General features: G+C 39.0%; 1 protein-coding gene across 1 annotated transcript in view; it reads left to right on the forward strand.

The window, feature by feature from the left end:
- The window catches only part of TSPAN13 (tetraspanin 13), a 33,401-nt gene that overhangs the window by 11,049 nt on the left and 5,241 nt on the right, over positions 1 to 17,111 (forward strand). Inside the window, exons 2-5 of the mRNA XM_059171283.1 lie at positions 12,608 to 12,775; positions 13,442 to 13,522; positions 14,570 to 14,683; positions 16,200 to 16,313. Of these exons, the coding sequence (XP_059027266.1) occupies positions 12,608 to 12,775; positions 13,442 to 13,522; positions 14,570 to 14,683; positions 16,200 to 16,313 (477 nt within the window). The remainder of the gene's footprint in view (positions 1 to 12,607; positions 12,776 to 13,441; positions 13,523 to 14,569; positions 14,684 to 16,199; positions 16,314 to 17,111) is intronic.

Consider the following 17,111-nt stretch of genomic DNA (forward strand, 5'->3'; position numbering starts at 1 on the left):
TATACCATAAGCTGCATGTATTTACAGTAGAAATTTAGTAAATTTTGGTATATACATTAACCTCTGAACCCAGTGGCCACATTCAAGACCTTGTCCCCCACCGTTTGCTTATCCTCCCTTGTAATTCCTCCCTCCTGCTGCACAACCCCTGCTCCCAATCTGCAAGCAACCACTGACCTGCTCTGCGGTAGAGTTCAGGCTGGAGTTAAGTTTGGTAAGTCTAGACAGGCTGTTTGCAGACAGAAGATGGTATAGGGCATTTCTCTGGATCACTGATTTCCCTTCTTGTTTTGTCCTTCAAGTTTCCAGGAGGTCTTTTCAGCCAAAATGGGGGGTGCTTATGTTTTTTAAAAGCCTACATTCAAGGTGAAGTACTTTGTGTTAGTCTAGGTGGGGAATGTGGTTCTAATTGTGAAGGTAGACAAAAGCTCTGAAAGTTGGAAGGTATTAAAAAATTTATGATCAACACTTGGGAGATGAAGCTTATATTAACCAGAATTCCTTATGGGTTTTACATGAGCTTTAAAGAATATGTTTTTGAGAGAGCACAAACCCTTGTAAGCATACATGGAATTGGGACATCCAAAGAGGTGGATTGTCAAGTATGGCTGGATCAAGGGGCTCAGAAAGGGTCAGAACTCTCTTGCTCCTTTTTTCTCAGCTCAGCTTGACACTGCTTACATTCTTTTTGAAGATAGATTTTTTCCATGTGCCAAAGTGGCCACTGGCAGCATCAATTTTAATTGTTCTTATAGCTTGGTATGCCAGAGGAACCCATTTATTTTCCTTTCAATATCCTTTCATTATGGAAAGGAGCAGCTGATTGACCCATCGTTTATGGACCCATTCCATGGATCAATCACTGTGGATAGGAGGCTGGGCAACCAGGATTGAGAGACCTATGTTGTGTGTCTCTGTGCTGGTGGTGGTCAGATGGGGCTGTAAAACACCATGATTAAGAGGCTTATAGGAGATGGATGTGCTAGGCAAAATATGTCTATTACAGAGGTCATTCCTCTTCTGGGTGGTACTTTTGTTCTTCTGTTCCTCCTTCTAGAATATGCTAGCAACTTCATCATTTGAAAAGTTTAGTGTGGTGGTTTAATATTTCAACACATACTTTTAAGCTAGATTATAAAGATCATTATGCACAACGTATTTTTTTCTTTGTTCTGTAATGGTGTTGCATGTATCCACAAGTTTACAAGTACATGCATGCTTATTTTGAATAATTTTATGTGCTAGAGTGATGTCGAAGATAAACACTTTCCTTCTTGCTCCCTTACTCTGGACAGTGCACTATAGACTTTTGTGTGAATGTCAGTGTATGTGCCAACATTTCTGGGGTGGATAAAGGGGAAGTAAAATGAATTTGGTAGTTAACAAATGGAAAAGTCATATAAGTAGAAGACTTCACTCTTCTGTTTTTATGTGGCTATGCAACCAGGTCTCCTGGGGAGTAAGTTGAAGAGATGCTATGCAAACCCACAAGGATCTGGCTACAAAGCAAGAACTGTATCTTAAGCACTATAACATTGTTGTTAGTATTATATCTCGGTGTTAAAAATTGCATAAATATAATGCTACACACACTATGATATGTTCCCACAGGGAGAAAAAAAAAAAAAAAAACACACCAAGCAGAAAGTTTGCCACAGTTCTGCCTCCGTGTCACTGGGCATGGACTTTTGTTACTCTTATCAACTATAAAATGGAAGGGAATCGATGACTGGCCAGGTAGCCTTGGGCTTTGGTGTTCTGCGAATTTCTGCTATCTTGTGAGCCCTGGTTAGGATTGCCTTGTCTCTTCCACTAGCACCTTCCTCACAGTCCACCCTCTGTGAACTATTGTGTCTGCCCCCACCTCCTCCTTTCAGGGCTTGGCTGGGGAAGTAATGCGAGTTGTAGTTAACTTTTCTAATCCTGCTTTGTGTGTCTTTTCCATTATAGCTCTTCTAATCTCTCTTTTTAGAAGCTCTTTTCATGCGATACACTTCTCTTTGTTTTAAAGAGAAAACAGGAAAGGTTGGTGCTTCCTGCTCATAAAAACATTGCTATCAACGAGTTAACAGATCCATAATCTGTTTTTATCAGTATTCTGTATCCCAAAGGAAGGAAACTATTTGTCATAGGTCTAAATTTACTTTCTATTACAATTGGTCTCATAGGAAACTGTTGTTATTATCGAACAAAGGATTCTTGCAGTTCCTTTGTCTACCAAGTTCTAGGGACAAACTTAGGCTTTTTAATTATATAGTTAGAATTAATTTTATCAGAATCAATAATTTTTAGATCACTAGTTTGGAAGACTTCATATAGCCCCATTCTCTTCAAAATTACAAGCCAACCAAAACATATAATTACCACTACTCAGAAATAAATAGTTTCATTACTATCTTTAAAGGGTTTCTTTACAGTAAAAGTTAAAAAAACTCTGATAGGCAAATTTAATTAATTGAATTTAATTAAAGACATAACATGAACCTTTGGGTGGGATTTCTAATTTTAAAAATTAATTATGAATACTTGTGGGCTCTGTTTTGCAATGTGTTAGAAACATTAGCTACACAGAATGTAATATTTATGTTGTTTTCAATTATTTTATTAAAAGATATTTTGGGGGTTTATCACAGAATTGACTAGCCCAAATAGGTTTATGTTCGGACAGTCATACTGTTGTAGTTATAACTGCAGAATTTGTTTCGGATTGGACGGTTAACTCAATGTTCTATTCCAGCTTACAGATGAGAGAATGTGTATTTGTGTGTGTGTCCACATGCCTATGCCTGAGACTTAGGCACAAGAAGAAGAAAAAGGGTGGTGTCTTTTTCACACATGCCACCATCCAAGTGTGACCAGTCCAAACCTTTGCTTTCTGTTGTAAACAAGTAAAGATATAACAGATCATTGCCTCCTGCCTTCAGGTGTATACTACCGTCATTTGAAAGCCTTCCTTTTTCCTAACTGGGAGCCCATCATAGGAGAGAATATGGACAGTCCTTGAAGATGCACAGATTAAAATTAATATGAAATATTTGAGAGATGATTGAGAATATCTTGATTTATGGGCCTGTGTTTGGGGAACAGTGGAAACAAAGGCTCAATGAGGAAAGTTGGACCAATTGACGGAGGAAAGCAAAATAGCATAATTTAAAATTGGTGCCATGGTAAGAAAGAAGCTGTTACATTTTCAAGGCTGGTTTTAGTTAGGAAATATTTCATGTGCAGAGAAGATATAATGGTAGACTCTTGGGAACCCAACAGGCTGATTCCACAGATGCCAGTGTTTTGCCATGTCTCCCTGTTTTTTAGAAGTTAAGTGTTACACTGCTAAAGGCCGCCTCCATCTCCTTTCCCATTTTTCCCCTCAAAAGTCATCACTGGGGGCGCCTGGGTGGCTCAGTGGGTTAAGCCGCTGCCTTCGGCTCAAGTCATGATCTCGGGATCCTGGGATCGAGTCCCGCATCGGGCTCTGTGCTCAGCGGGGAGCCTGCTTCCCTCTCTCTCTCTCTCTCTCTCTGCCTGCCTCTCCATCTACTTGTGATCTCTCTCTGTCAAATAAATAAATAAAATCTTTAAAAAAAAAAAGTCATCACTGTTCTAAAATCAACACCTGTCATTTCCATGCACGTTTATGTACTTATGACAGTTTGAGATATTAGTCAACCACAAAGATGACTTTTTGTGGGGCACCTGGGTGGCCGAGTCAGTTAAGCGTCTGACTCTTGCTTTCAGCTCAGATTTGGGAGAGGGAGCCCTGTGTCAGGCTCAGTGCTGGGTGTGGAGCTTGCTTGAGATTTTCTCTCTCTTTCTCTCCCCCCACTTAAAAAAAAACAAAACAACAAAACATAAATAGGGTAACTTTTTGTGTGCTTGAAAATTTATTAAGTGGTATGCCTTCTATATTTATGTAATTTATTTGAAATTTATTGATTTAATAGAAATAGATCAAAATCTTTTGTATTCTACTGTGTGGTCACATCAGGGTTTATGAATGCCATAGTCATGGTTTCTGAAGTGGTTTTCAGTTTTTTACTGTGACAAGGCTACAGCAAAATCCTGATGTATCATGTCTAGTTGGGGACATGGGTATTTCTTTTGGGTTTTAATCTAGAAGCAGAATTGCTAGTTAATAAGGGATATGTATTTTTAGTTTTCTTAGGTGCTTCCGGATTGTTCTATGAAGTGGCTTCAAAAATTACACTTTGACTTGAATGAATTATAGATCCTCTCAGTATCATCAGGCTTAATTCTGCCCAATCTGGTGCATGTGAGATGATTTTCCATTGCTGTGATTTTTGTTTTCTTGATTGTATAATGAGATTTAACATCTTTCAGGTATTGATTGCCTTTTGGATTCTTCCTTGGCAGATTGCCTCTTATTATCTTTGTCTGCTTTACTCTGTGCTTTTTGTTCTTTTGAATTGATTTGTGGGCATTTTTTGATATATATGAGCTCAAAATATCTTATAGTTTTGAGCTTATCCTTCATTTTCTGATGATTTTTTAAAAAAATTTTATTTATTTAACAGAGAGAGAGAGAGAGATTGAGATCACAGGTAGGCAGAGAAGCAGGCAGAGAGAGAGGAGGAAGCAGGCTCCCCGCTGAGCATAGAGCCCAATGCAGAGCTCAATCCCAGTACCCTGGGATCATGTCCTGAGCTAAAGGCAGAGGCTTTAACACACTGAGCCACCCAGGTGCCCCTGTCTGATGATTTTTATTGTGTAGAATCTTAAAATTTTAATGTGGTATATAGAGTGATAGGTAAGAACACAGAATCTGCTGCCATACAGCTTGTGTTCATATCCCAGTTCTGTCCTTTCCTTGCTGTGTAATCTTAGGCAAGTTACTTAACATCTTTGTGTCTGACTTTCCCCATCTGGAAAATGGAGGCAGTAGTACTACCTACCTCTGAGGGTTATTGTGAAGATGAAATTAGTTAGTGAATGTAAAGCATTCAGAATACTTCCTTGCACATAGAAGACACTACATTAGTATGATACTTGATTGGGTGGGTTGTTTAAGAAGTTTTTCTTTAACTACAAAGTCAAAACATTTTTCTTTATTTTTTTTTCCTAAAAGTTTGGTTTTATTTCATATTTAGGATTTAAATCTGTGGTGTGAGACAGTGACTACTATTCTTTTTCAGAATGTGCAGGTAATTATCACAGTGCTATTATTGAAAGCCTCCTCTCTCCCTACTGATTTGGAGTTTCATCTCCCTCCAAGCCTACACTGTTGGTTTATTTAGATCTGTGTCAACTACTTGGTTTTAATTATCGAACCATTACAACAAGTTGTTATATTTGTTTGAATTTTTAACTTAGTTTTTTAGTTTTATTTGTTTAATTTTACTGATTAAAAAAATAAATAAAACCTGCCCCAAAGATGTTGAGTCAGGCCCAGGTTTTTCAGAGCTTGGTGAAAACAACAACAAATAGAGAGTCTGGAATGGTTAGTTGAAGGCTGATTTGCTGCTAAGAGCATTTCTTAAGCATGGTGCTGGCAAAGGTGCCTCTGGGCTGAGAAGGAGTGGAGCAGATACAGCTTTTCTCTTTAATCTTAAAAGATGTTCCTAGTCCTTGGGCAACAAGTGACATTTATTCTTCCATGGAAATTAATGGATTGTTGTATCAAGTTCCACCCTAAAAAAAGTTATTGAGACTTTAATTAGAAACAGATTGAATTTGGGCACCTGGGTGGCTCAGTGGGTTAAGCCTCTGCCTTCAGCTCAGGTCATGATCTCAGGGTCCTGGAATCAAGTCCTGCATCAGGCTATCTGCTCAGCAGGGAGCCTGCTTACTCCCTTTTCTCTCTCTGCCTGCCTCTATATCTACTTTTGATCTCTCTGTGTCAAATAAATAAGATCTTAAAAAAAAAAAAAAAAGAAATAGATTGAATTTGTAGGCTAAATTGGAGGCAAATCGATGGCTTATTATAAATAAGTGTTCCCCCCATGAACATGTTATATCTCTTCATTAATGCAGTTTTTTGTTTGCTTCAATTAATTTCACAATTTTCACCTTGAAGGTCTTATAATACCTTTCTTAGATTTACTTATATATACCTGATATTTGTGGGGCCCATTAAAAATCACATCCTAAAAAAATGCATAACAAATTTTGGAGGGTGTGCATCAGGATGCTGTTGATGTTTGTGTATTGTTTCTGGTCATAGTAACTTTTCTCTATCTTACCAGTTTTAATATTTGCAGTCTCTTGTTTTATTTCTCATGTGGCTACTGCTGTTAATATGAATAATGACAGCTGTGTTTCCTCTGAAGCTTCACTCTTACTCAGTTGTCTAAGATCTCCACTATAATGCTGAATAGAAGGGGTGACAACACCCTGGTCTTAATCCTCAATTTTGAAGGAAATGTTTCTCAGGTTTTATTATTGAATATGATTTTTGTTTTGAGTTTTCGATAGCTATTCTTAATCAGCTAATGACATTTTGGGGGAATTTAGCCTTATTCTTTTTCTTAAAAAATAATTTTTCTGAAGGCCTGTCATTCTTTTCTTTTTTAAGGAAGCGTTATTTATCTTTCCTCTAACACGTTTCTCTTCTTTCTACTTTGGCTTTCCTCTATTGGCTCTTTTTCCAAGTCTCTCTTAAAAAATTTTTTTTTTGTCCATATTGTTTTTATCCTTTTATCTTTTTAGTCCGTTTAAACATCATAATTTTAGTTAGTTCATAATTTTGGTTAGTTCTATTACCTCAACTTCTTGGGGGCTCTAATTCTTCTTTTGCTGTGTCTGTCTTCTCTCTCTAGTGTAGTTCTTTTTTTTTTTTTTTTTTTTTTCACTTATGTGTTTTGTGATTTTTGATTGACAGAAAAGTTTTTCTTTTGTCTTTGGGACTGGTGTGAGGACTCTAATTTGCAGATGTCCCTCCTGAATTATTCTGGATTTCCTTCTGAGAGTTTTCCTTCCCTAGATCCCATCACTGCCTGTGATCAGCTTTTATCTGAATTGCTTGGTTGATTGATCAGAATCCATTTCCTACATGCCTGGGTCGTGACATTTAGACCCAGACTCTAGGCCTAGAGCTTCTCTTTCTGGCAAAACACTTTCTGAAGGGACTCAAATATCTTTGCTATCACCCTGGGTGTGGTAGTATAGTTTTTCTATAACACCTTACACTGAAAGTATAGCTTTCTAGAAATGCTCGTAAGTAGTCTTAGCTCTCTATTCCAGTCCTGCCTGGTTTGAAACCCAAGTCCTTCCTTTTTAGGGACTGTTCTGATCTAGGAACTCCTTCCTATCCTTCCCATCCAGAACTCCTGCCCCACCCCCACCAGCTCTATGATTGTATTTTTGACCTTGCAGTTCCACTTCCTTTCTGGCCTATAGGACTTAACCATTGTTTCTTGGTGCTCAGGTATATATTTAAATAAAATATTACAATCTTTTACAATATCTTCAAGTATTTGGAATAGGAATGATTCTATGGTTGCTCAGTTGTCAATGACCTCAGAACCCTCTAAAGTAGGCTCAATAATATCCCTCTGCCCCCAAAGGTACACATCCTAATCTTTGGCTACGGATTGTTATGTGACCTTCCACAGCAATAGGGACTTCGCAGTGTGATTAAGTAAAGCATTTTGAGATGGGGCAATTATTCTGGATTATCTGGGAAAGCCCTATGTAATCACAAAGGTCATTATAAGAGGGATGCAGGGGAGCTATCCTCAAAGAAGGAGATGTGCTTGGGGAAACAGGTTGTAGACTAAGAGATTTGAATATGCTACGATGTCGGCTTTGAAGATGGTGGAAGTGGTCACAGGCAATGGAATGCAAGTGTCTTCTAGAAGGTGGAAAAGGCAAGGACAGGGATTTGCCCCCAGAGCTTCCAGAAGGAATGCAGTCTTATTGACATGTGATTTAACAACCCATGTTGGACTTCTGACCTCCAAAATTGCAGCAGAATAAATCTGTTCTTTTAAGCCATGAAACTGGTGATGATGTGTTAAAGTGACATGCTGATAAACTCTCTTCAGTGTTTTTCAAGAAGGAGCACTTTGTATTAGCGATAGGGATAGTCTGATGCCTATGTGAGAGACACAGCAGAGTGAATTTGGTGAAAAATACTTTTGACAGAGAGGTCTACTGATGGGAGTAGCCCCTTTCTTCCCCTACTTAGAAAAGAAAAATCTGAGCGGAGATATTTGTGAATGTTCTAGATATTGTTCTCAATAAAAGCATAATGCCTAGTCTGTGACCTGGAAGAGTATTTCTCTCTTTTAGTTGTAGATGTTGTTTTTCAAAAGGGAAAATATTCTTATTATTAATGACCCTGTAAGTTGGTAACTGACAGAGCAGAAGACATTTTTCACATTTTGTTGAGATGCTGCTGCTGTAAATAAAGCATTTGGTCTTCTAGGAGGGTGCTGACAAGGATACCTGAATACTTCACTCCAGCCGCATGGTAGGATTCCACTAGTGGTAAAATAGCAGGCAGCTTTCTGTAATGGAGATTCCTGACTTGTCCAGTGCCTACTGTGTGAATTGTTCTGTGTTAGTTTCGTAGGGTTTCTTGGATGAATTACCACAAACATGGCAGCTTAAACTCAATAGAAATTTATTCCCACAGTTTGGGAGACCAGAAGTCCAAAACGAAGGCATCATCAGGGTTGCACTCTCTCTGAGAGCCCCGGGGGAGAATCTGTTCTTTGCCTCTTCTATCTTCAGGTAGCTGAGGGCATTCCTTGACTTCGAGCCATGCCACCCTCTGCCTCTGTCGTTACGTGGCCATCTCCTCTCTGTGTGTCTCCTTCTGCCTCTCTTATAAGGATACTTGTGATGACATCTAAGGTCTACCTGATAAGCCAGGATAAGCTCCTCTTTTTAAGATTTTTTAATTTAGTCACATCTCTTGCCACATAAAATAATATTTATAAAATGTTTAATAAATATTATTATATGTTTATTACAAATAATAGAATATTTATATCCTATTCTTTTGTTATATAATGTAGTATTTACAGTATAGTCATTTTTTTCAGCCCATTACCTGCTCCTTTACTATTTCTTTACAGTCTCTGACCTATTCTATTTATCTAGATTTTTTTGGATTATTGTTCCATCCTCTGACTCATCTTGTAAAAATATCCGGTAAGGCAATTATTCATCCTGTTTTAACGTTTTAGTCTCTGCTACCCTGCCTCCTAGAGCAAAGGTCAGCAAGCTATGGCTCTTGGGTCATATCCATCCCACTGCTTGTTATTGGATAGCCTGCCAACAAAGAAGGGCTTTATAGTTTTAAATGATTAAAAAAATCATAGGAAGAATAATATTTGGTGCACATGAAAATTACGTGAATTTCAATTTCAGTATCTGTGAATGAAATGTTATTGGAACACGGCTCTGCTCATTGGTTTACTGCTGTTTTTGTGTTAGAGTTGCAGAATCAACTAGTTGTGGCAGAGACCGTGTGATCCATGAGGACGGATGATCAATATCTAGGCTTATATAGAGAAAATTTGCCAACCTTTGTTCTAGTTGGGATATCTTGTCTCTGGCTTTGGGTGTACAGTGGGCAGTAGTTACTTATTGTTGGCTATTTAGACTTGTAAGAATTTCATTAATATAGGAAGGATTTGGTAGACTTCCAAAAGGATTCTTTGAAACTATGGGGTTAAAAGAATTATAACTATCATATTATTCATGCCTTTGATCTTTTTGACTCTAAGACTCAAATAAAGAAATAGAGAGTGACAATCCTGCTCCCAAATTTAATTGAATTGGGCAATAGGCATCAAGCCCAAGAATTGAAGTTTGCATATGTGCTGGTTAATTTTATCTGTCAATTCGACCAGGCAGTGGTGCCAAATGTTTGTTTGGTTGAATGCTACTGTAGCTACTGATTTGAAGGCATTGTTTTAGACTTAACCTTTACACTCAATTAACTTTAAGTTTAGCAGATTACTCCCATTGTGGTCTGCCTTATCCAGTCTGTGGAAAAACTTAAGAACAAAGACAGGTTCTTTCTTCTTCTTCTTCTCCCTTTTTTTTTTTTTTTTTTTTTAAGAAGATTTTATTTATTGGAAAGAGAGCGTGTGAGCGAGGGCAGGAGCAGGAAGGAGGGGCAGAGGGAGAAGGAGAAGCAGACTCCCCACTGAGCAGGGAGCCCTTTGCGGGGCTTAATTCCAGGACCCTGTATCATGACCGGAGCTGAAAGCAGACGCCCAACCAGCTGAGTCACCCAGGCACCCCAAGACTGAGGTTTCTTTTCTTTTTTAAAAAGATTTTATTTATTTATCTGATAGAGAGAGAGAGAGAGATCACAAGTAAGCAGAGAGGCAGGCAGAGAGAGAGGGGGAAGCAGGCTCTCCGCTGAGCAGAGAGCCTGATGTGGGACTCGATCCCAAGACCCTGAGATCAGGGCCTGAGCGGAAGGCAGAGGCCTAACCCACTGAGCCACCCAGGCATCCCAGGACTGAGGTTTCTTAAGGAAGACAGAATTCTTCCTCCAGACTGTATCAGAGAAAACCTGCCTGAATTGTCAAGCTGCTGTCCTCCCACACATTTTGGACATGCTGGCCCCACAAATGCATGAGCCAATTCCTTAAAATAAATCTCTATTTCTAAATATATATCTGTTAGATCTCCTTCTCAGGAGAACCCTGATGGATAGAGCGCGTTGCTCTGATGTGCTGCGCCCGCAGAGCACCTTCCCTGTTTGGTACCACGGTGCAGTGTGGAGGCCGGTGCCCGCATCTCTCACCTCTTCTTTCACCCCTTGTGGAAGGAAACCTGCTATATTTGGATGCCATGGAGTTGGAAGTAAGCTCGCTTGTGATGGAGCAGAGGACTTTTTCTCAGTCCAGTATAGTGGGAAGCCATGAGAAGATGGTGAGTGAGAAGAGAAGAACAAGCCAGAAGCAAACGGACCTGTTGATGAGGAGCATTTGAGACAACAAGAGGGACCAGGCAATTTTTGGGTTACAAACGTTCTGAGAATTTCTTCCCTCTGAAAACAAAAGCCTTCTAGGTGTACTAAGTACCGCGGAGAACAGCAACTCCATGTAACTCCGTGACTTGGTTCTAGCATGCTACAGACAGTGTCTTTCTTCTCTAGATCTGCTTTGTCATAAGTGAAAAGAAACAGGTGGGGACACCTGGTGGCTCAGTGGGTTAAGTGTCTGCCTTCGGCTCTGGTCATGATCCTAGAGTCCAGGGATCAAGCCCCATATTGAGCCCCACATCAGGCTTCCTGCTCAGTGGGGAATCTGTTTCTCCCTCTCCCTCTGCCTCCCACTCCCCCTGCTTGTGCTCTCTTGGGCTCTCTCTCTCTCTCTCTCTCTCAAATAAATAAAAGCTTTTAAAAATAAAAATACGTGTTCTTTGTCAATATTAAGCAGTTTTACTTGTATCTGTACACATGGAGGGCATTTTAGATATGAAGATATTTAGAATTTGTGTTTCTAAGCTATGATTTCATATATAAAAAATTAAATATTTGAGTAAAAATCCTTTTGAGTGAGTGGTGATTTATTTTATCTTTCAAAACAAAGTTTATTGGGTCTTGATGCCAGGAAGTATATTTTACGTATTTTGATTCCTCTCTACTGTGTATGACGCTGTCACCTTGCTCCAGGAAACGGCTGACCTTCAGAGGATATGGCCTTTTTCCTGCCCCAAACCCCAATCCCCATCCCCCCCACATACCTGTTTCACCTTCATCTTCTATCAGTTCAACATCATATTTACATGGTGTGTTCTTCATTTGCTATTTTAAAGAAGTGATTGTAACTTTGTCTATTACAGGTAATGGCTGATTTTCAGGCACGTGTTCTACTTCTTCACTTAGTTTTGTTTTATAAGTATATAAATAAATGGAGTATAAAATAATTTCATCTTGCTCAGTATACCACTTTACTCAAAAGAGCTAGTCTCTTACATTGTCTGAAGAGTTTTAATGACCTCTTTCTCTCTCTCTCTCTAAATTCTCATAGGATACACGATGATACCTAAAGCAATTTTTTTCCAACAATTCTTTGAGAAATTTTTGATTGTTTGCAAGGCCCGGGTTCTGTGATAGGTTCTGGGAATAGAGACAGATGAGAAGATGGTGCCCCCCTCGCAAGGCACTCTTAGTCTTCTAGGAGAGACAGGCTTGGCAACAGAATGAGAGTGTGGGGAGGGGAACAATAGAACCAACTTCAAAGAACAGTTTATGGAAAACGAGGAAAGCATCATAGAGAAGGTCACAACTGGCTTTGAAGGAAGCATAAGTAATGTCCATGTGAAGAAATGAATACTTTGGACTGAGCTGTGTTGGCATCTGGGAGTCTCACATACGCCATGATGGCAAAAGCTTAGGCAGAAATCAGTTATGCTTAGTAAGCCAGATGACCTCTGAGGCTTCATAACAATTTCATAGCTCATTATTACTTATTTTAAAGCATGCCTGAGGATTAAATTAATTTGTTGAAACAATACTATCTATTAAGATCTAGTGTGTATTCTGGTATTGAGTATGAGCAGTCATTTGTAAGACACTGAAAAATGTTCTTTGTATTATTATAGAAATTGATGTTTTCCTCCTGTCCTTCTCTTCCTCCTGCCCCCATCCAATCCCTGGCCCTTCTGGTTGTCTTTGTAGTTGGTCAGTCTGTTGCTCATTGGAATCGCGGCGTGGGGCATTGGTTTTGGGCTGATTTCCAGCCTCCGGGTGGTCGGCGTGGTCATCGCCGTGGGCATCTTCCTGTTCCTGATTGCGTTGGTGGGGCTGATTGGAGCTGTAAAGCACCATCAGGTGTTGCTTTTTTTTGTATCCTTTTTTAAAAGCAGAATTTTTAACCCAGTTGAGTTTGTCCTTATTTTTATTGCTTTTTCTTCTGATAACTGCCACTGATTTAGAATTCTCATTAGGAAAGTCATTGCCAGAGAGCAACTCTTAGCATGCCCTACGTGTGTTTGTTCCACCAACATTAGGAATATTTCTTAGGGTAAGACTACTGTATGTTTATATGTTCCCACTTTCTCCTTTTCACATCATGAAGAATGTATTCTGCAAATTATAGTCCTTTTTATACCTTGCAAATTCAGAGGTAAGTTGAACTGATTCAGTGACCTCTAGACCCTTTCCAAAAGGTTAGTATGTGGTTGCGAATTTCAGTGATTGTTTTTTAAGATTTTAATTCTAAGAAAACCTAAGTACATTTATCCATACGTATTTCTTATTTTATACATGTAAGGATTTTTATTTCAATTTAAAAGAAATTCTAATATTTTATCCTTTAAATATTAGTATTTTTATTATGAACTATCTACAGTGTATTAATGAAAATAATAATTGTGTAAATTCTTTGTAAACTTTCTAGGCGCCATTTGTTCTGTTTCCTGGTTGAATGCCTTCTAGTACATTCCGAAGTTGTCAGTACCTCTATTTTGTTATTTTAAGAGTGTTGAGAAATACCTTAACTTGAATTCTCAGTACATGATTATTCTCTTACTTGTATTTATTGTTCAGTTTTCTGTATCGTGTGCTTGCTTAGCCCTGAACCAGGAGCAACAGGTAAGCAAAGACTTTTTTTCTCTTATTTTATTACACCTCACAGTATGTGTAGGAAAAAAGAGGGAGAATGATTGGAATATATGATAACTCCTCTTCCCTCAGAATGGCATTTCACTGGAGTCAGTTAGAATCTGCTGTTCCTGATTGTATTAGTGGGGCTGATTGGAACCCTGAAATGCCATAAGGTGTTGCTACTTTTTGGCATCCTTGAAGTGAGATTTTTCCCTTCCCTGGGTAAAAAGCACCACTGCTGAAAGATGTTCACCCTGCCTTTTCCAACCATTATGCAGTGAAACATTTGTGATACCTTTCTAGCAATTACACTTTTCAAACTCTTAATTTGTGAAACAATATGCAGTTCTGTTTAGGGCAGTGGAAAATTTGTTTCAGTCTGAGAATCTTTTGAACTAAGTGCTTCTTTTATTTTTTTTTAAATTTTATTTTATTTTATTTTTTTTTTAAAGATTTTATTTATTTATTTGACAGACAGAGATCACAAGTAGGCAGAGAGGCAGGCAGAGAGAGAGAGAGAGAGAGAGGGAAGCAGGCTTCCTGCAGAGCAGGGAGCCTGATGCGGGGCTCGATCCCAGGACCCTGAGATCATGACCTAAGTGCTTCTTTTAAAGAGCATGTAAAAATGAAGACTTTTCACTCTTGGAATAGAAGCAGTGCTTTAATTTTTTTTTTTTTTTTAAGATTTTATTTATTTATTTGACAGAGATCACAAGTAGGCAGAGAGGTGGGCAGAGAGAGAGGAAGGGAAGCTGGCTCCCTACTGAGCAGAGCCCGAAGAGGGGCTCTATGCCAGGACCCTGGGATCATGACCTGAGCCATAGGCAGAGGCTTTAACCCACTGAGCCACCCATGTGTCCCCAATGTGCTTTAATTTTTGTTGTAGATTTAGGTATTACCCTTTGAAAACTTTTAATCATCTTAGGAAGAGCATTTATTTTAGGTACACTCAGTATTAAAAATCACAAGCTTTAGCTCTATACATTTTGTGCAGGGATAACTCATGTCAGTGTATGTATTACATGCATTTTCCAGGGTCAGCTTCTGGAAGTGGGTTGGAACAATACAGCAAGTGCTCGAAATGACATCCAGAGAAATTTAAACTGCTGTGGGTTTCGAAGTTTTAACCCAAATGACACCTGTCTGGCTGTAAGTACAAAGTATAAGATATTTTCTGGAGACGTATTATATACAGAGGAATAATGATTAACATGAAGAAAATGGAATTCCTTATGCTGAGTTGTTTTTTAAAAATGTTTTACATGAACCTATATTATATTCCATGTACACTGGTGTGTCATTTGTCTGTTCTCATATCCACTCCTGAGAGTACTAAGTATCCCAGAGCCCTGCCAGACACAGATGCTCACAGTTCTTTGCCCCTAATTCCTTCCCATGCAATTCCTCCTAGAACAAGTTGTGGAAGAAAAATAAGACTACATCAGTCTTAGAGGCGCAGAAGAGCTGTAGAAATATCTTGGTTTTGAAGCATCTCAGGGCAGTAGGAGGAATGGTCTTTCCTGGATTTGGGGGCTTTTTAACCAGTTAAACATCCCCAGCGGGGAGGATACATGAAACTAACCCCTTTCCTCCTTCCCCTTATCCCCATTACAACTTCATGTTGTTTCCAGGGGAGCTGAGTTAGTGATGGACAAATTAGAGCTGTACTATTGTCCCAGGACCGACCCCAATATGAGGCTAGATTTGGAGCTTGACTGTCCTAGGAAGTACACGTGTTTAAATTTCCAGGAAACTCCTATTACCGTCTCTCTGAGCTGTGAGCTGGATTTCCTTTCAACATGGCCTCTTTTATGGGATTATTATTTTTCTACTGCTATGTGACACATGAATTCTACGCAGGTGTTCTCTCAGTTTCCATGGATCAGGAGCGTGAGAATGGCTTCGTTGGGTTCTCCACTTAAGATCTCACCTGGGTGAAATCAAGGTGTTGGCCAGGGATAATCTCATCCGAGGCCTGGGGTGGTCTGCCAAGCTCAGCCGATGTTGGCCGAATTCAGCTTCTGGTAGTTGTAGTGCTGAAGTCCCATTTTTCTTGCTGGGTTTTCCTCAGTTCCTGGAGGCTGCTCTCAGGTTCTAACTGTACAGCCATCTCACAACATGGCGGCCTCCAAGTCAGCATGAGAATCACCCCATTCTGTTAACATAGATGGTGTCTTTGTGTAACTGCATGATAAAGATGGGAGTGACTGTTGTATTCACAAATCCCATCCATGCTCAAAGCTGGGGGCTGTGGGGGGGTATTCAAGGTGTGTATACTGGGCTTGGGAAACTTAGGAACCATTTTATTTATTTTGTATATTTTTTAAGATTTTATTTATTTGACAGACAGATCACAAGCAGGCAGAGAGGCAGGCAGAGAGAGAGAGAGGAGGAAGCAGGCTCCCTGCTGAGCAGAGAGCCCAATGCGGGACTCGATCCCAGGACCCTGAGATCATAACCTGAGCCCAAGGCAGAGGCTTAACCCACTGAGCCACCCAGGTGCCCAGTGGGAACCATTTTAGAATTTAGGATGCTATGAAACAGCCCAGGCCCAGATTGGATATAATATTCCAGCCACTCATTTTTAGGTGGGTTCAGTGTTTATCTGCTTTTCATAATTGCACTTTGATATAAAAGTTCTTTTTTTTTTCCCAAATTGATACAGAGCTGTGTCAAAAGCAGCCATCCATGCTCACCTTGTGCTCCAATAATAGGAAAATACGCCGGAGAGGTTTTGAGGTTTGTCGGGGGCATTGGTCTCTTCTTCAGCTTTACAGAGGTATGTGCAAGTAACTCCTTATCTTTCCATTTTCGTCAGGGGGTTTTCTGTTTTATACGGCAAGAGGGCATGGCATTTTGCCTTAGCATGGCCCCTAATTTTGGGGATGTATTGATAAATATCTTTATTGAGAACTAGTATTATAATCAGAGGAGCCCTGGCTTGAAAACAGAAGACCCCACAGATCTAGCATTAATTTTATATAGGGTGGAGGCTTGATTATTAAATTATGTAAAATTTAATGAACACATGAAATGGTTTAGGCTGGGTTATTTCTAGAGTCTCTCCTATTAGAGTTGTATGATAAATTATAATTCTAAATTTAATTTTGGAATAGGTAAGACATTCACGCTATTTAATATATATAGTATAGGACACACTCACATACATACTTAGAAAGATATGCTTTGAAAAATGGCCTTTCAAGCCCATCTCCCATTATCTCTAGCTTTCCAAAAACTACAGGTAAACACTATTATTAATTTCTTATTTATCTTACATATATTTATACTATGTTAAAATATCTATCATATTGATTAATACATTTATGTATAATATAGGTGTCTGTAAGCAAAACCACACTCGTTATTTGATAATTTTGGAGGAATGCTAATTCCTTTTGCAGTGTCTTTATTAAACTCTAAATATCTACAGATGTTTTTTGCGATAGCTGACTTAACAATATGTATGAAAATTAAAATTTTTTAAATTTATACATTCTATTTATAGCACTTTATTTCATGGAGATAATCATATGGCTATTTAAATGGACTAGAAAGGAATGTTCGTTGTTTATAA

Source organism: Mustela lutreola, chromosome 4 (assembly GCF_030435805.1).
Source record: "Mustela lutreola isolate mMusLut2 chromosome 4, mMusLut2.pri, whole genome shotgun sequence".
In the NCBI taxonomy this organism is placed as follows: domain Eukaryota; kingdom Metazoa; phylum Chordata; class Mammalia; order Carnivora; family Mustelidae; genus Mustela; species Mustela lutreola.